This window comes from Sphaerodactylus townsendi, linkage group LG02, assembly GCF_021028975.2.
Source record: "Sphaerodactylus townsendi isolate TG3544 linkage group LG02, MPM_Stown_v2.3, whole genome shotgun sequence".
NCBI classification, from domain to species: domain Eukaryota; kingdom Metazoa; phylum Chordata; class Lepidosauria; order Squamata; family Sphaerodactylidae; genus Sphaerodactylus; species Sphaerodactylus townsendi.
The window spans coordinates 78,044,621-78,064,225 of NC_059426.1; the positions used below are offsets into that span (position 1 = coordinate 78,044,621).

The 19,605-nt window shown below is 44.0% G+C and overlaps 1 protein-coding gene across 2 annotated transcripts in view; it reads left to right on the forward strand.

Moving 5' to 3' along the window:
- CD151 (CD151 molecule (Raph blood group)) overlaps positions 1–12,337 on the forward strand; it is a 50,796-nt gene extending 38,459 nt beyond the window's left edge. For both annotated transcript variants that reach the window (XM_048484830.1, XM_048484831.1), the window contains 4 exons: positions 148–252; positions 2,607–2,762; positions 7,618–7,704; positions 9,843–12,337. In XM_048484830.1, coding sequence (XP_048340787.1) covers positions 148–252; positions 2,607–2,762; positions 7,618–7,704; positions 9,843–9,902 — 408 coding nt within the window. In that variant the 3' untranslated portion in view covers positions 9,903–12,337. The remainder of the gene's footprint in view (positions 1–147; positions 253–2,606; positions 2,763–7,617; positions 7,705–9,842) is intronic.
- Positions 12,338–19,605: the final 7,268 nt, after the last annotated feature.

Sequence of the window (19,605 nt, forward strand, 5' to 3'; positions counted from 1 at the left end):
TTTCATCACTTGGACGTATTCAGTTTCCTCAGAAAAGATGATAAATAAACAAAAATGATGGAAAAACGACAAAGACTGAATTGAAAAATGATGATAATGATATTTCCTTTCTATTCCCCATCACCACCACCACCACCTTCTACTTAGCTGAGTATGGAGTTGAAACAAAACCTGAAGGACACCATGACCCAGAAGTACCGAAAGCCAGGAGAAGAAAGTGTGACAAATGCCGTAGACAAACTGCAGCAGGAGGTAATTGTAGAAAATGAGGAATAAAAGATTAAAAACCAAACCACATCCTTTTCAGACCATACCTCTAATTAGGAAGCAAGTGTGTTGTTACCTTGGGTAATGTGGTCTGTGACACCTGTTTTCTGTGTGTAACTACACATATGGCAAAGTTGGGCTGAGAAATGGCACATTTGACAGATTGTGTGAAAACATTGTGTGAAAACATTGTGTGCAAACTAAATTGCATCCCATTTGTCACTGGTCCCTGTTCCCAATATCACTAAAGGCCAGTGGCATGATAAAGACAAACAACATGTATTCTAGTATGAGCTTGTGTGAGTCAGAGCTTACTTCCTGAGATGCATGCCAGGAATTCACCTTCTTGCCCCACCTCCCACCCATGACTCTACTGAGAGAGCTTGGTCCATGCATGTGGGGGTGATCCAGCTCCACAAAGAAATCCTTTGCTCTCCATCCTCCTTTCTGAGGTTATGAAGTTCTTCTTGGGTAGCTTGCCACCAACCGGAGTCCTTATTTCAGTGGTGGGATTCAGCAGGTTCGCACCACTTCGACAGAACCGGTTGTTAAAATGGTGCTTGTAAACAACTAGTCGTTAAATTATTTGAATCCCATCATCATCATTTATTTATTTATTTTATTGGATTTTTATACCGCCCCATCCCCGAAGGTTGTTACATTATTTGAATCTCACCACTGCCTTATTTGCATTCCACTGTTGCATGACAGCCCCTTGGTTCACTAGATCTAGCACACTAACCTTTCCTAGAAGAAGGGAGAAATTTTTAAATGAGGGTTCAGGGCCCTCAACTGGGAAGGATTACTTAAGGCAAAAATCTTTCAGTACTACCCAAGAGAGTGAAGGCTGAAATAATTGCCTGTTGCTGCTATCGCAAGGGTTATAGCTGAGCTAAGATTATACGTGAGCCCATTTGTGCTGTAATGCGTAGGTGACATAAATATATATAGGAATGAAGTTTATGAATTCACCCCTCTGATATGTATTAAACATCACTGTGTGAAAACTGCTCACAAATGTTCTTGCATGAACCCATCGTGCTCATGTAGTCTGCCCATCCCTTTTTTGTGACAGATTATATGGGGAAAATCTGAATCTGAATATGCACACGTGGATCTATATCCATTCAGCATATTCAGCACATATTCAGCATATTATTCCACTGTGAGTAGAACCTGTTTTTGAGGTGCCCTAACAGATCTAAGTTTCTAGAAAGATGCATCTGAACTTCATGTTACAGATACAGACTACAGGGCTGCGCAGGGAAGCGCTGGGAGACTCTGGATTATTGACAAATAAATCTATAGATCACTTTTCTGTGCCTCCTATTTTGAGTCTACTCATCTTGAAATGTTAGTTGGAGAGATGCTGTGGGGGGGGGGCGGGGCAGGGGGGCTGTATAACTTCAGCACTTTGCAGGACCTTGGCCTCATTCCTGAATTAGGAGATCCTAAACGAGGCATGCAAGTGATGCTGGTTAAAATAGAAGGCTGAGTTTGGTGACCGAAATGCTGAGGCATCTTTCCATGTTTCTCTTCCTAGTCCAATGTAAATACATTATCATGTGTGCCCAAAGTGAAGGTCCTTTTGAACATGAAATATCACCTTCACCTCGTGTTTGCCACATTTTTCTTAGAAGGAATTTACTCCGTTACAGAGAAATAGCTATAGGAAATGTAACACATAAGGAAACAGAATCTTTAAGGAAACAAAGGGTGTTTCTCGTCCCTTTCATCAACCATGTCAGTCCATCATGCAACGTTTTTTGTTCTAAATGACCATATATGATATGCTTAGATTTCTCAGTTTGGAAAAACAGAGTGGTGGATTTTTAAAGCCTTTTCAAACAGCTAATTTTGTGGTCCCTGCTTTTTATTTAGTAAAACTAGTTTACAACTAGGACAATGATGTTCATTAAAAATATTGATAAGTGGCTTTGTGTACATTGCTTCCAACCATTGGGTTGGCATTTTAAAGTTCAAAATCCACCTCATCATAAAACTTCTCAGTACATATGACTCTTAGATGCCATGTTGTACCCCAAGTCTAAGTAGATTTTCTGCTGGGTTATATGGCAGGTGTTGTGGGAATTGTGAGATGAGCCTCGTATTTTAGTACATGTGGGTCCCACAGTCCTGGGAATACATTTTCTTGGGGGAAATGGCTGCTGGGGAAGGGGAACACAGTAACCTATGACAATCAGCACCTTTTGCTGATAAGATTGCTAGATCTAACTCCTAGAATCACAGATGTTGAGCTCTGGCATGCCTATACAAACTTGTACATTTGTATTGATCTGTTTGTCTGTCTCTGTGTGACTGTGTATGTGTGTATATAGTTTAAGTGCTGTGGCAGCCATAATGCTTCAGATTGGAGTGATAGTGACTGGATCAAATCCCCTGATGCTTCAATGCGAAAGTTTCCTGACAGTTGCTGCAAGACCCCTACAGACTTGTGTGGTCGAAGAGATCATCCTTCAAATATCTATAAAGAGGTAAAACTGAATACCCTTTACATAATGCTGGCAGGGGCTGATGGGAATCATAGTCCATGAACATCTAGAGGGCCAGAGTTGGACACCCCTGCTTTACATATTTTGGCCCTTGAGGTGGAAAATCCAAATGGTTCCATCTTTTTTTTCCTTTTGTTTAAGTAGAACTTAACAATTTTACAGGGGCGTACCTAGGTAAACTGGCGCCCGGGGACAAAACCTGAGTTTGGCGCCCCCTCCCGCCCGGCGTATGGGCGGCCACCCTCCCCCACCATGACCAAACAATGATTTTTTGTACCAGCTCACAAAACACCTCCCACTCCCATCAAAACATACATGGCTCTCTCTCCACCAACTCTTTTCCTAATTTCCTAATCACAACAACCCTATGAGGTAGGTAGTTAGCCTGAGAAACAAAAAGCCAGTTCAAGTGGGTATTAAGCATGTAAATCTCTCACAAATCACCCCCAGCAAAACATTTATCAAACAAATGTCAGCATCATCTCTCACAAAACACCTCCAGTGGAATCCATCCCCAAACAGCATCACTTTCAATGGTGTTTAAACTAGGGAGCTCAGATTCTTCTTTTAAATCTACCTTAAAGGGAGAATCTGGGGGCCCCGGTTAAAACAAAATTGAAAGTGATGCTGTTAATGTGGATTCTCCCCCACCCTGAAACAGCATCACTTTTGAGGGTTGGAGATGTCAGATGAAACAAAATACCAGATTAGAAGCTTGGAATCTGGGCAAATTTTAGACACATTCGGGACAAAAAATTGTCCCCGATTTCATGTCCCTGCCCAAAAAATGAACAAATGCTTTTGAATGCTACAAGTGTAATTTGGGTTTTTGGAGGGTATTTTTTGGTGGTGTTTATATCGGCCTTGCAGGGGAGTGCATTTTTAAAGCTAGTGGCACAAAAATTCCTCAGGGCATCCATTCAGAGACTTCCCTGATGATACCATCTTCCTCGAAAGAGTTTGGTGATGTTTGGTCTCAGGGTCAGCAAAGTTATGGATGCCCAAAATGGGATGCTACATCCCATTGTTTTCAATGGGAGCTAACCTGAGATAGGGGTTGGCTACCCATTTGAGGGACCATAACTTTGGTCCCCTTGAACTATTTATAACTTCACCAAACCTGGGGTGGCATCATAAGAATAGTTAACAGATGATACCCCTGAAATTTTGGGTATTAATCACTAGCTTTAAAAATATATCCCTTCCAGTGGGCACCCCAAGAAATTTGCCTCAAGATTCTTTGTTTTTTGCAGTGACTTTGCTCCATTGTAGCTAATGAAGGGGAATTTCTAAGGCAGGCTTGCACATTTTTTTTTTTAGAATAGAGGCACCAGACTTTCCAAAGGTGGCTCCAAGAGGCCTTGTAGTAACAGCATCCAAAGCTTGGTGAGCTTTTGCTTCTGGGAAGGTGGGGGAGCTTGAGAGAGCTCTGAGAGAACTCACAGCCCACAGGCTTTCAAGTGCAGAGATGAGGGAAACAAGAAGGAAATAAGCGCTTTTGGGGGCCCCTAAAATCAGAACCCCTGTAGCTGGGCACCCCAAAACACTGGATGCTATTACCAGGAGGTCCTCCTGGAGCCACCCTGAAACTGGCACCTCTATCTTTAAAAAAATGTGCAGCCTACCTACACATCTCTGTGAAATTCCCCATTGGCTACAATGCATATAATCACTACAAAGAATCTTGGGCAAATTTCTATGCTCTGATGCATTTGGGTGATTAAATTTTCTAGGTATCATCTGTTAACTATTTATGATGCCCACCCAAGTTTATGAAGTTATGTTCGGGGGGACTGTGTTATGGTCCCTCAAATGGGTAGCCCTGACCAGGTTAGCTCCCATTGAAAATCAATGGGATGGGGCACGCCCTTTGTTCTGAGAAAGAACTCAGCCCACCAGGCTTTTCAATGTGCGAGGCGGGGAAACAAAATAAGCTTGGGGTCCATAACTTTGTTGCCCCCCAGAACCAAACATCACCAAATTTGGGTGGTATTACCAGGAGGTCCTCCTGAACCCACCCGAAAGTCTGGCACCTCTATCTTAAAAAATGTGCAGCCTACCTACACTCAGAAATTCCCATTGGCTGTCCGGGGCAGAATACTGAAACAAAGAATCTTGAACTAGCGGGGTGCCTGGATGGGGATGCATTTTAAAACTAGTTGACACCAAATTTTCAGGGTATCATCTGTTAACTATTCTTATGATGCCACCAAGTTTGGTTGAGAGATTATGTTCAGAGAGGACAAGAGTATGGTCCCTCAAATGGGTAACCCCATCTGGGTTAGCTCCATTTGAAAACAATGGGAGATGAGACTTGCGTCCTGAGGGGTCCATAGCACTGCTGCCAAGCTATCCTGGTGAGGTGAAACACCCATCGAGATAGTGCCTGGATGGTACCCTGAAATTTTGAGTGCTGCTGGTTTTACAAAAAAATGCGCCCCCTGCAGGCATAGAACGTGAAAAACACTTTAAAGAATTAAAAAAAAAATACACCAAAGCGACACTTGGATAAGTGTTGGCTACTCCCCACGTGACGACCAAAAGGGGGCACCCAGGGACATAGGGTACCCCCTGTCCCTAGGCAGGAACACCACTGCAATTTTACATCTCAAAAGAGACCAAAAAAATCACCAGATCTCATTTTAACCATCTACTAGCCTTCAAAACCACTATTCATCAATTTAATTTGTTCTGTTTTACCTAAATAATCTGTCCAAGAATTTAACTAAATTAATGAAATGAAATGAGTTTGACCATCTCTGCCAATTCTAATACCTTTGCCAGCCATTCTTCACTCGTAGGTAAACTGGAGTTTCCATTTCTGCACATAGAGTGTTCTTGCTACTTGTCAATTTCCCCGTTTGGACAATAACTCACTTGATGGGTTCAAGGATTTTATTGAAGACATGAGAAAGACAGGAGAAGGCAGTTCTGGCAAAAAGGTGCCAAAGCAGGTGATAATATGTTGCAGCAAATCCCCTCCCCCACATGTGAACCAAGTCAGTTAGGAAAAGTCCAGCCTGAAGGCCCGTCCCAGCCGCCGAGCTCCAAGGCCAGGGAAACAGATAAAGCAGCACCTGCAAAAGCTAAAGCTCTCTCCAGCAATTTCCCCCTCCCAGCAATGGCATCCTTACATTTATAAAAACAAAGTTCTATGTTTTCTTTCCAGAGATCTATTAATCAGTTCCAGCAGAGAAGCGTTATGTTTCATTTGTTTATTAGTCTTTAAAATTTTTGAATTATTGAATGTATTAATCTCCAAAATTTCTTAGCTTTTCTAGAAGTCCGTCTAAATGGTTCCCTCTTGGAAGCTAATTATCCTGGAGTATAGTCTGTTGGAGAGTTCCCTTGCGTATTCTTAATTGAAAGTAATGGAAGCTGGACAAAAATATGCTGCTATGACACAGATGTATTCCAATTAGAACTGCACTGAAGAACTTCCCAGTGGATTGTGTCCCATATTAAAGGTGCCTCTCCCACTGTTGCCCTTAATGGTATCCACTAGGACTCCTTGGTTTCTTAGGTGTCCACTGTGTAGCAGAAGTGTTACTGCTGAGTGAATACAGTCTCACCACTGAGCAATTCATAAAGATTCTGGTCCTTACCTGGTCATTTTGCTTCACCAGCACCACCAAGCCTTGATAAGATGGGAAGCAAAGTACATTCATTTTGACCTTCTACAGGATTTTGAATAAAATCCCTTTGATTTGCTCATTGGTGACCCAGGTTCTGAACATATCATTTTGGGAGGTTTGTGAGAACTGGCTGTGTTCTAGACAGTTGGTGTCGTGTGATGGTCTCTTAGCCTCAGCTCTTCCTCTGCGGTATAATGACGCAATGCAAATTGTCGTTTGGGGGCTGTACATATGGCTGAGATTATGGATGTGAACCACTCAGAACATCTGAAGTGCTCAAATGCTTATCGTGGTTTTCTTCTAATGCTTCCCACGGGTTCATTTCATGCTAGCATGCAAATGTTTGTGTGCTTTGTCTGGTCTGGAATATCCTGCAGCTCAGCTAATTTCTTAACCATTCAAAATCCTGTCTGGTGCCAGGGAGGTAGTGGACAAGATTTGGGAGATGACTGCATGAACAAAAAGATCCTTTCAAACTGATTAATCTAATTTTCAAAAGAGGCCACAGACAGGCCACAGGATATTTAGCCCAAGATCACTCCAAAGCTTTGGGTCAGAGCATGCTGCCAGATGATAATGATGATGGAGAAACTATTTTCAGCAGGCTCAGTGAGGGATTAGGGAATATGAGGAGCATGAATAACTTCAGCAACTAAGCTTGTTTTGGTCAGACCGAGACAGACTAAACCCCACGCCTCAGGGCATGAGCACTGCCTAACAACCCCAAATCCCCCCCCCCCCCCCCGCTCCGAAAAGGCTCTGGGAAAGAGTTGGTGGGGTGGCAGAGAGACTTTTGGTAAGGAAGGAGGGGCCAGTTTCCAAAGTGTTAGAAAGAACAGTGCTTTGACACTTCTCTCTAAATTGCCTTTATGCTGGACTGATCTCTGGGTGGAAACATGGATATGGAAAGAGCAGCTTGAAGAGTGGTTCTGGTGGGTTTTCCGGGCTGTGTGGCCATGATCTGATGGATCTTATTCCTAACGTTTTGCCTGCGGAAAACCCACCAGAACCAGTTGAATCCAGCCGTGAAAGCCTTTGACAATAACTTGAAGAGTGTTAATGTCTATATTATTGATTTGGATTCATTTTAATGATCATTTTGTCTCCTAAGAAATCCCAAGGCATTAGTTCTGTGAAAAATATCATACTGCACAAGACCATGTGTTAAAATATAACCAAATAATTGAATTTCTTTTTTCCAGGGTGGCTGCATCACTAAACTGGAAAACTTTATCCAAGAACACCTGAAAATTATCGGAGCAGTAGGAATTGGCATTGCTTGTGTACAGGTATGCCCTGGCAATATGGAAGATTGAGTGGTGTAAGTGTAGGCTTTTGAGACCAGGCTTTAATTCCCTTCTGGTGCTTACAGAGGGCTGATGGTAAACAAAGGAGAGCCTCTAAGTAAAGTCTGCTTGTCTTTGAAAATTTCTAAAGACATAAGCCTACAAAATATATAGACAGCAAGCCACAGGAAGTAAAGGAGAAGAGTCACCTCTTCCTCTTTGCACCACCTTCACCTCTGTCCTCCACCTTGGGGAATATCTTGAAGGATTCATACTTTCCAAGAGCAGGAGGTAGGAAACAGGGATTGTGGGTGGAGTATAGCCTGTTTACCCCAGATGAGCTGTCTGCCTGTTTTAGCTGCCAACTATTATTCTGCAACGAAATAGGAAGGAAATGTCCCTGCACGTTTGTCAGTAAATTATGAATTACAGCTTTGCAGCGCTGAAGAGAAAATTAGAACAAATACATCATGGGTAAGATGTGCTTCTTTTAGACCAGAAGAATGAGTGCCACAAGGTTCTTATGTTCTAGAGCAGGGGTCTACAACCTGCAGCTCTCCAGATGTTCAAGGACTACAATTCCCATCAGCCCCTGCCAGCATGGCCAATTGGCCATTCTGGCAGGGGCTGATGGGATTTGTAGTCCATGAACATCTGGAGAACCGCAGCTTGCAGATCCCTGTTCTAGAGGCTTCTTAGACCTTGCTTAGTCCTGGATCCCACCTCTAGGCCATGAAATGTCTCTTGATTGTAGAAAACAGGTGGTTAAACAAAGTACCGCAACAGCTATGACCTTATGCTATAAACTACGTCCTCTTCTCATTTTATGGTATGTGCCTCTGGGAATGTTCCCATTCATACATATATGTCTCAAAAAGAGTGTGAATGTGTAAATCATGCAGGAAAAGAAGAACACCATGTTTGATCATCACATATGCCTGGAGCAAACAGCATGAGAAAATGTATAATCTTCAGATGAGTGCCCAGACATTGTTAGCCCACAGAAAAACCATGAGTAGCCATCATACCCTCCTCACTGTGGCACACCCACTGTGGCACACCTTCTGAAAGGGAAAAGAACCTGCTCTTTTCCAAAAGCTTCTAGGCAGTTTGGCCCAAGGAAGAGAGAGAGAGGATGCATCTGCTGTTCAGCCTGATGAAGAAATCCCTGTTTTTAAGGATGGGTTGTTAGTTCTTGATTCTGGGTCATTTTGTGTTACGGAGACATTTTTATTCACTATTTTAAGCTCATGGTTTTTCCGTAAAGGTTTAATCTGAAGTCCTAAAAAAGAAGTGCCATTTTGTGATGTGGGGAAGGGCAGTTCTGAGTGTTTGGTAGCTCTCGCCCTGGATTCAGATGACTCAGTGAAATGTTTGCTATGTTCTAAAGACTGAGAGGCTGTGCAGAGGGGCTGGTGGTATCTGTAGTGCAGTCAGAAGGCGACCTCTGCTGGTGAAGCATGGCAACAGCAACTCAGACTGAACACTGCAAAACTAGTTAGGAGCGAGCACTCTTTAATATTGTGAAGTTCTGGGCAACCCTAGCTCCAATTGCAATGGCCAATAATGTCACAGAAGATGCTCCGTGCCAGTGTCTCCCATATCCCTTCCCTGCCCATTTCTAATTATTCTTGTTCCTTTTAAATGAAACTTACTATAATAATGCCACAGAAACAGCCCCAGGAGCTGTGCAGTCCTCCCATTGCCATGCGTTTGGGAACAGCCAAATACATTTTACAAAGGCCTGGGAGTGTGCCGTGGGGTTAAAGCTGTGATTTTTGCCTTTTAGGGGTTTAATTGATTAAATTAAAATGTTATCATCCTGCATTTCACCCAAGCATTTCAAGACCCTGTTTAGAAAAATGCCTATTGACTGTCATAGGAAGAAACATCCCTTCTTCTGCTGCTGGCGCACTCTCATTCTGGGCGGAGCGTCTCCTCTGCTCAGCTTCCCTTTCTCCTTCATTGCATCTCTCGGCCTCTAGGGACTTGCCCTTTCAGGGGGAGATTCTCAGCATCCAGAGTTGATGCAAAACAAAGGATTTGCAATTCATGATTACTCAAACTAAGAGCGTTGGCTTGACATACAACCTAATCCATCCACATCTGTCTTATCTGTATTCCTTTTTGCTTTTTTTTAGATATTTGGGATGATCTTCACTTGCTGCTTGTACAGGAGCTTGAAATCAGAACCTTACTAGGAGCAAAAGCCACCCACCCGCTCAGCTCCCATCACCCTCCAGCTCACCACCCGTCTTCTGCCGAGCAGCACAAAAACAACTCTGCAAGGATTTTTGCTGCTTAATGAAATGATTCTTGGTGCCTCTGCCAGGTCTTTGTGATGCTGCAGAGGATTCCCAGGGATCACTCAGTCTCTTTTTGTGGTCCAAAAGCCATGTAGCTGCAGATTATTTTTCTGCAAAATGCCCCCAGCCTGTTAAAACCTGGCCCACTATGCAATCTGAAAGAGAAATCATCAATGCTGTTGAGGGCCCAGTGCCTCCCACATTTCCTTTTCTGCTTTTTTAATCAGCAGGGTGGTTCTCTTTGAGGGGGTGACAACTGGCCACAAGAATTCATGATGCGTGTTGCAGATCAGGAGCTCAATTCTCTCTTTATTATAGAAGAACAGGCTCTGTGGCCATGTAGAGGTTCTGATGGCAGCTGTCTCTCATCCAAGAAGGTCTCTGTCTCTGCCAACTGCTGCCCTTCTGGGTGTGCTCTCCTCTTGTTTGCCTTATGGACAGACCAGGTTACCCATATCAGTCTGCTGCTTCTTTCACAGTGCCTCTCTCTCTAGGCTGGCGGCCAGTGGTGGGATTCAAATAATTTAACAACTGGTTGTTTACAAGTCCCATTTTAGCAACCAATTCAGCCAAAGTGGTGCAAACCTGCTGAGTCCCACCTCCGCTGGAGGCCCTTCTGAAGATGAGTGAGCTCTTGTGCCTTTCAAGTCCATCAATGAAGGACGTTCTGTTCCCTACTTTGAATCCATGATTGCGGGGAGTGTTAACTTTAGGCCTTTCACTTAAAATGAGTCCCAGTATCTAGAATGCTGTCAAGGTAACTCCATTTGTAGAATGGAGCAGACTTTTATTCATATGAATTGGCCTCTTTCTCTGAATGACAGTTCATTTAGTGGGAGAGAAAATGCATTGGGAGCTTTATATCAGTCCTTTTAGTTTCAATAACTGTTGGGCACTATCTGGCTGAAGTAGATATGGAACCAATCACTTGCATGCTCTCATTAATTTCCAAGTATGAACAATGGGGAAAAGAGTTGGATGTAAGAAATTGGCAGTGAGGCCTTAAGCAAACTGGAGAGCCTGGTATCTCTTTCTATCTGCAATGACTCCATCTTCTTAGAAATGTCCTAGTTGTAGCTTCCAGTCATTGGATTGGCTAGCTTGCCCAATAACAGAGGAGGTCATCTAAAGATTGTCATGAGCTACTTCCCCTTTCTAAGGTATCCTTAGGTAAGCCTGAATATATTTTGCTCATTTCACAGGCTTGTCTATTGTACTGCTGCCACCTGTGTCTGATATCAGTCATGGTGATCTTTAGTTAACACTTTCCCCCTTTCATGTATTCAGCGTATCAGCTGTCATGTGCCCTGCGTGTGGGCAAGGGCCATATCTAAGTAGCAGATCACATACTTTACATGCATTAGGTACAAAGCTCAATCACCAGTTAAAAGAATCAAGAGATAGGAAAGATCTCTATCTTGAGACACTAAAGAGCTCCTTCCAGACAATATAGGCAGCGCTGAACTAGATGGACCAATAGTTTGACTGTATAAATCAGCTTTGTATATCCTGTTGCTATATTGGTTTCTGATAAAGCGTGTGCAGTGCATCTGCCTAGACTTTTAAAAATGTTTGCTATCTTTAATTCACTGATCTGGTGCCACAAGAAATTACAATGCTTTCCGAAGGCTAGCCCCATACAAATTGACATGTGGTCAAGTACCCTACACAAATTCCCAGATAACTTTTGAAGGGGTTTGTATTGATTTTCCACAGCTGAAGTGGAGACTGAAGAAAATATATCTTTCTTTAAAAATCTTAATTGAATTACTGCCATCTTTAGTTCTGTATGGGTTCTGGCAGACAACAACTTTCACTCCTTAGAATTTCTACTGAGCAAGTTGTCCCTTCATGGAGTATGACAGGAGGGAGTGGGTCCCTGGCTTCAGCCAGGATGTTACAAGGTGCTGCTATGTTCATTCAGCAGCTGGAGAGGTAGAAAGGGTGTCTGTGTCTTTACTGTCAACGTGAAAAATTGTTCATTCAAAGAGAAACATTTTGCAGTGTTCTCAGTACACAGATAGAAAGTTATTTAAACTACTGCAGAACATGTTACTAAATCTGCTCTTGAGTCATATACTGAAGTTTATTCCCTGAAAAGCTATTAACCAAAAAAGAAACTACTGACTACTGTTGCTTGAAACACTATTTCAGTCTACTGAAGTGTACATATATATGGCTTGTTTTCTCTTTTTGGAAGGTGTATTGTGCCATGCTCCGAGAGACCCAGATATGCTATTTAGCAGTCTTTGTCTCTCTTCAGTTTTCCTCATATAACAGTGCTTTAATCTCAGTGTATGTTGCTGGCCAATAAAGCTAATATGTCTGTATTTTGTTCCATGTCATTTTGAGAAAGTAACGAGGGCCAAAAAATAAGCCCCATTTTTGTCCATGAGTCATATTGCAGAGGTAAATAGTTACTCTCCCCCTCAGCGTTTGGTCCAGCTAGGCTTATTTCTAAACCCACAGGCAAGTGCTGTACTCTTGCTGTACTGGTAGTCTTCAACTTGTTTAGATTTCTTGGTTGTGAGGGGGTGTTTTGGGGTGCGTTTGTGCATTTTCATGCATACAAAGTAAAGGTACCAAATCTCCTGCCTCATCAAGATGGCAGTGTTAGGTCTCTCAATGACAGAAGATTCTTTTTTAGCCCAGACTGAGGCCCTCATCTTCCTGTAATGCAGTTGGTGAGATATGACAATCTTGGTATTTCCTGTTAAGTTGCAGCACCGTTTGGAGCTAGGAAACTGCAGCACTGCAACTGCATGCTGGCCCTGGCCCTTGAATGATTATAGGATGTGTTGTTGTACCTCGCTTTATAGCAAGGTCTTCAGTAGGCAGGGCCCAAGCCATTTAAGGCTTTGTATGTTAACATCAGTGCCTCGAATTGGGCCTGGGAGTGAATTGGGAACCAGTGCAATTCCTTAAGGACCAGCATAATGTGCATCTTGCCAGCTGTACCAACTAACCACCTAGCTATTGCATGTTTCGCCAACTCCAGCTTCCAGACCATCTTCAAGGGCGGCACCATGTAAAATGTATTACAGTGGTCTAACCGTGAGGTTGTCAGAGCATGTAACGCAGTGGCCAGGTCCCCTTTGTCCAAAAATGGGCAGAGCTGGCAAACCAAATGGAGCTTGTGGCCACTGCTGCCATCTGAACATCAAAGGACAGCAATACAACCCCATCCAAAACCAAATGCCCCATGATCTGATGGACTCAAAATGGCCTGGGACACAGAGAACCTGTCTTGTTTGGATTTAGCCTCAGTTTGTTGATCCTCATCCAGCCCATAACTGCTTCCAGGCAACCATCTGGAACATGGAGTGCCTCTCCTGACTGATGAAATTGAGAGACAGAACTGGCGTAATCCACAACTTGCCTCCAAATTCCATGATGACCTCACCCAGTGTCTTCATGTAGACGTTAAACAGTGAGAGAGATAGGAAGAAGTTCTGGGGAACCCCAAAATGGAGCTCCCAGGACTATCTTCTGGCACTGACCCCAGAGATAGGGGAACTACTGTAAACAGTGTTCCCCAACTCCATTCCCTGGAGCTGTTCCAGCAAAATACCATGACCTGTAGTATAAATTGCTGCTGAGAGATCAAGGAGAATCAACAGAGAATCTCCATCTCTTTCCCAATAAAGGTAATCCATCAGGGTGACCAAAGCTGTTTCCATGCTGTAACTACATCTGAAAACAGATTATCATGGGTCCAGAAAATCAGTTTCTTCCAAGTAAGCCTGAAGTTGAGCCACCACCACTGTCTCCAGAACCTTGTCTAAAAATGGGATGTTATCCACTAACAGATAATTGCCTGGCACCATAGGGTTCAAAGGGAACCCCATTAAAAGACCTCTCTCAGATGCACTGGCACTACCTCTCCATCAAAGAGGCATTCGCCACCTGCTGAATCCACTGTGCCAAACCCTACCTCCAGTTAGTTTTTATCAACCAGTATGGACAAGGATCCAGGAGCTAGTAGTAGATGGCATCCCTGCAAGCAACTTGTCCACAACCTTGGACTACAAAAACTTAAATTTATCCAATAAAACCAGACCAGAACAGTGTTCTGGGCACCACAGGGTGGTGTTCCACTGGGGAGTCCAATCTCATGCGGATCTGAGCAACTTCATCCACTAGTGCACAGCAAAATCATCCCAGCAGATCCCAGGGGATGCCTGGGCCACAGACCACCAAGTAGAAGACAGCAAGCCATTAATCACCATAAATAACTGCTGGGCAGCTACATTCAGATGCAGTACAGAGAAATACCCCTTCCTCACTGCCACTTGGTAGCCCTAATAATAGGCTCTTACCAGTGTCCAGTCAGATCTGCAATTCAATTTGCTTCACCTGCACTAAAGCTGTTGCCTCCCTGTTTCATTGCCCTTAAATTCCTAGTATACCTTAGGACCTGAAGAGTTCTGCCATCAGAGTGAGGGAACTAGGAATGATTGTGTTGATGTCCCTTTTGATCTCACCATTCCTCAGTGAGACCAGGGCCTTGACAGGAGCATTGCTCATGTCACCAGGGAAATCCCCGGAGCTCTCAGGAATCCTTGGGATTCTATACTCCTCCAGGGATGAACCATCTTAACTAGTTTGTCATCCCTGCAGTAGGGGTGTGAAGCCCAAACTTTACCAGGTAATGATCAGTCCATGACAGGACAAATCTTAAGTCCCCCAATTAATAGATCATCTCCAACCCCTCTCCCCTCCATCACAAAGATCAGGTCGAGAACTTGTCCAGCTGAATTGAGCTGGAAACAAACTGAGACAGCCCCATGGTTGTGATGGTGTCCATGAGGTCCTGAGCTGGACCATCAGAGACCAATGTGGAGATTAAAGACTCCTAGAACCACTGTACTGGGAGCCTCCAACACCACCTCTGAGATTGCCTTTACCAGCTCAAGCAGTGGGGTGTGCGGTATACTAGCAGCAGTCCGAACTTGTCTCTCTGGCCAAGCACCCAAAAAAACCTTCACACCAGCCAGGAGAGTCATCTGTTGAGGGTGATGGAACCTCTATAGACCACAGCCACTCCCTCACCCTGTCCCGCAAGCCTAGATTAGTGTTGCACAAGTAACCCGGGGGGTAGAGTGGGGTAATTGCCAAGCCCCTCAGTCCACCCACTCAGGTCACTGTGATACACATCAGGTTGGCCCCTTCATTCAGGATCAAATCCCAGATGACAGCAGATTTATTTTGGACCAGCCTGGCATTCACAAGCAGCACCACTAGGCTGGCGGGTTGGATGATTTGCAGGATAGATAATGCTGATGGACACAAACATCTGGAATGTTTTCTCTGCAAACTACCTCTCTATACCCCAATCCCATAGTACCCCCTTCTTATGTCCCACAAGCCTTCTTTTCCTACCCGTCGCAGCACGTTCCCCCCGATCACCCAAAGGGTGACCTCAGATTATACATAACTTCAAACTATGCCAGTTGGCAGGCGGACTGGACCCTCCATCTCCCATTGAGAGGAGGATGCTGGTGTACCACACCCCTGACCCCCAGTCGGGATTATAATCCAGGACTCCCTGGCCTGAGGTACCCTCTTACCTTAGCTTTGGTTTTTTTAATTGGTAAATTATATATATGGTCACTGGCAACCAAGGTCAAGTTAATTCATGACATAGTATTCCCTATTTCTATGTATGGGTGTGAAAGCTGGGCAGTGAAGAAAGCTGAGGAAGAAAGTAGGTTCCTTTGAAGTGTGGTGTTGGAAGAGAGTGTGACGATTACTGTGAACTATCCTCCCCCAACCCCACAATGTGAGCTGTAGATGAAATCAAGCCTGACCTATCCCTAGAATCTAAAATGGCTAAACTGAGACTGTTGTACTTTGTCACATAATGAGAAGATGAAAGTCACTGAAAAAGACAATGATGCTAGGAAAAGTTGGAGGCAGCAGGAAAAGAGGAAACCGACATGAGATGGAGTGACGTGTGGAGCAGCTGGGCTCTGGGCCTGGAGTCCCAGTTCCAGGGCCCAGTGGCAGTGCTGTGCTCCATTCTCCCAGCTCCACCCACTGCTGCAAGTAGACGCTGGGCCTGGAGTCCCAGCCCCAATGCTCCATGGCAGTACTTTATTCAAGTTTCTAAGCTGCACGCAGTGCTGCAACTAGACACTGTGACTGAAGTCCAGGTCCAGCACCCAGTTGAAGTACTGTGCTCCACTCCCACAGCATCATGCAGTGCTGCAACTGGGTGCCCTCCCCAGCATCCAGTTGCAGTGCTGCATGGAGCTGGGAGACTGGAGTGCAGCGCTGCAACGGGACACTGGGCCTGAAGTCCAGATAGAGACAGCCGGGCTTCAGAAATTCTTGCATTTCTGGAATTTTCCTCAATAGCTGAGCTCACCTCAAATCTTGGATTAGTTTAGTGTTAGAGGATGGAACTATAATCAATCTTGGCTTTAAAATATTTTTAATTAAAAATACCGTTGGAGCAATCAAGCAGGGAAGAACAAAGCCTTTGCAATTTTAAAAAAAACACTTTGGGGCGATAGAATAGCAAACTGCCTGTTCAAAAGATTTTAAAGACTAAGAAACAAATGAAATCTGAGACTTATCTGCTGGGACTTATTCTGGGAAGAAAATATGATTTTTATATATGATAGCAGCAACAAGAATACTATACGTGCGGAAATTGAAAACTCCCACTATACTTACTACTGGAGAATGGTGGGTGAACCTACAGTGAGTTTGGCAGAGATAGCCAAACTCACTTTGTTACTTAAAGAAAATAATGCATTTAAATTCATGGACAACTGGAAACCCTTGAAAGATTATTTCCATAAAACAGAAAAAAAAATTGATGATTAGTGGTTTCAAAGGCAAGGTAAGATCCAACAGAGAAAAGTGAGACTTTTTATTAATAATGATATTAAATATTTAATTTCATTTTGATGCTAATGGCCAAGTATTGAAAAATTAGGGTTTAAAGGTTAGTTCAGTGCAGAAGAAAACTGTGCTTTATAATTTGGTAAATGTTGGTCTTTGTGTATGTTTTAGATTTTGATTTTGGAGTACAAATAAAAATAGTTATAATTAAACAAAAGAATTAAAAGTATTGTCGAAGGCTTTCACGGCCGGAATCACTTGGGTGCTGTGTGGTTTCCGGGCTGTATGGCCTGTTCTAGCAGCAATTCTCTCCTGACGTTTCCAATGGGGGTGGGGGGTGGTAGAGATTACCTGGAATTACAATTGCTTTCCAAATTACAGAAATCAGTTCTCTGGAGAAAATGGCTGCTGCGGAGGGGGGGGGGATCTGTCTTCCTCTCTGCCTGTCACTTTCCATCATGCCACCCATTCATTTACACTTCCCTTTCCGGCCTGCTACCACAGTTGTCTCTCTCTCTCTCTTTCTGTCCCACTATCAAAGCTGTTTTTAACATTCTGCACTGCTACCCGCTCTCTCTCTCTCTCTCTCTCTCTCTCTCTCTCTCTCTCTCACACACACACACACACACACACACACATTTTCCCTGCTACCTTAACTGTCTTTCTGGCTCCCTACCCCAGCTCTCTCTTTCTCACACTTTCCCCCCTGCTATCTGTTGTTTTCAAAGCTGGATCCTGGCTTTGGGTGGGGAGAGCCAGCAGGGTGCCAGTGAAGATGGGGAGAGCTCTCCCCAATTCCACAGGCACACAGGAACCCACCCCCAATTTGCAAAGCTGCATCCTGACTTTACCAGGGGAGGCAGCAGGGTGCCTGTGAAGACAGGGAGTTATTTTCATTACCAGAGCCCCCCACCCTGCAAAGATGGATTTGAGCTTTGCAAAGGCAGGGAGGAAGGGAAGGGAAACCTACCTGTCCAGTGTACTGCCAGCCTGCCCTGGAGTTGCACCAGTTCCTTGGGACATGTGTGTATGTGCCTGTTTGTGTGGGTGAGGAACAGGCAATCTGGTCAGCAGGGTTCTGCAGAGCTTCACAGACTGTTTGCTCAGGGCATATGGCAGCTGCCACAGTAGGAAAAAAAATGAGGGCAACAAAGAGGCTCTCCTTTCTACAATCTCAGGCACGTGTATTTTGCCCGTGTTATCTCAGGAGTATTAACAGGTAGGCAGGCAGCAAACAACTTCCTTCTTTCCCTTGTCCTCTGTCCCTTCCTGGGAGTGGAGAGGCCTGGCCACACTACACCTAATCCACCTCACATGGTTGTTATGAGGATAAAATGGAAGAGAGAATGGTGTAATCTGTTTTGGGACCCCACCGTGGAGGATGTTGAGATATAAATGGAGTAAATAAATATACCTGTAGATGAGAAGGAGATAAGTAAGTGGGTAGACGGGAAGGAGGGAAGGAAGCAGACAGGGTGACTGCTAGGTGAAGGGGAAGAGATAATAGTGTGAGGAGGGGAGTACAGGGGGAAATGAGATGCCTCTCATAAGAACTTGCAAGTTCCCTTCTTGAAATTGGATCTGGCCGGCACCAAACAACTAGATCTAGCTCAGTCAGTACTGCATAACTGGGCCTGGCCTGATAACTGCTATGACACAACTCCTGGCCAGAGATTTTCCTAGGGAGATATTCTGGGAGAAGGAAGGAGGTAAAGCTCAAGATAAGACAACAGATAAAGTGAGGTTGGCTGGTGCTTGCCAAGGAAGCAGGAAAAGGGGAGAGGGCGGCTATGGGGGATTTTAATAAAGACAAAGAGGAAATGGTGGGGAGAGGAGAAAATATGCCCTGCACAAGACTTTGCAGGTCACCTCACACGTATATTTTAAAATGCATTGTCAAAATACTTTGCTTTTATTATTATAGTGCACTCTGTATCAGTCTGTGGTATATGGTTCATTATTGTCAAATTAAATTAGTTGGCCTTATCTTGACTCACTCATGCCACCAAAATGTGCCTGTATGTGCTTGTTATGGCTTGTTCTACACTTATATGTTTTAGAGAGTCAACTTTGACTAAATCATTTGTCCACACCAAGTTCCTGTCTAACTGAATCTAATTGTCATAAGTGTGCTGGACCGCACGGTGGCGCTGTGAAGCACCTTTGTTCAGATGAATCGGAGAAGCAGCTTCTCTCAATGTGGCAGAAGCTAGTTTTGTGAGTTAAGCAGGGTTGCACCTGGTAAGTATTTCGATGGGAAATCACCAAGTAATTCACAGGTTGCTCTGCATAGGCAGATTATGGCAAAAAAGACCCATTTAAATGTCTCTTGCCTTGAAAATCTTACAGGGTCGCCATAAGTTGTCTGTGCCCTGATGGTACTTTACACACACACATTTGCTGTAAACCCATGCTACAGTCTCTGGGTAAGTAGAAAACTCAGTATAAAAAATCTGTGAATAAAATGGCACACGAATGATTTGCAGTACTAATTTGTGAGACCCCCATGAGCTAGGTCAAAATCATTTCAATTTCGGATATTCAGAACCTGAACCTGAACCGAAATTGCTCTCAGTGAGAGGCTGAATTTGAACAGAAGTTTTCTCAGAATAAAAACACCATCCACATTTTCATACGACTTTTTTGTAGCTGAAAATGGCAGTAGGGATGTTCCACGGGCAATCATGACTAAGGTATAAACCAACAGGCCAAGGCTACTGAGCTAATTCCACATGCCCCTCTGTGG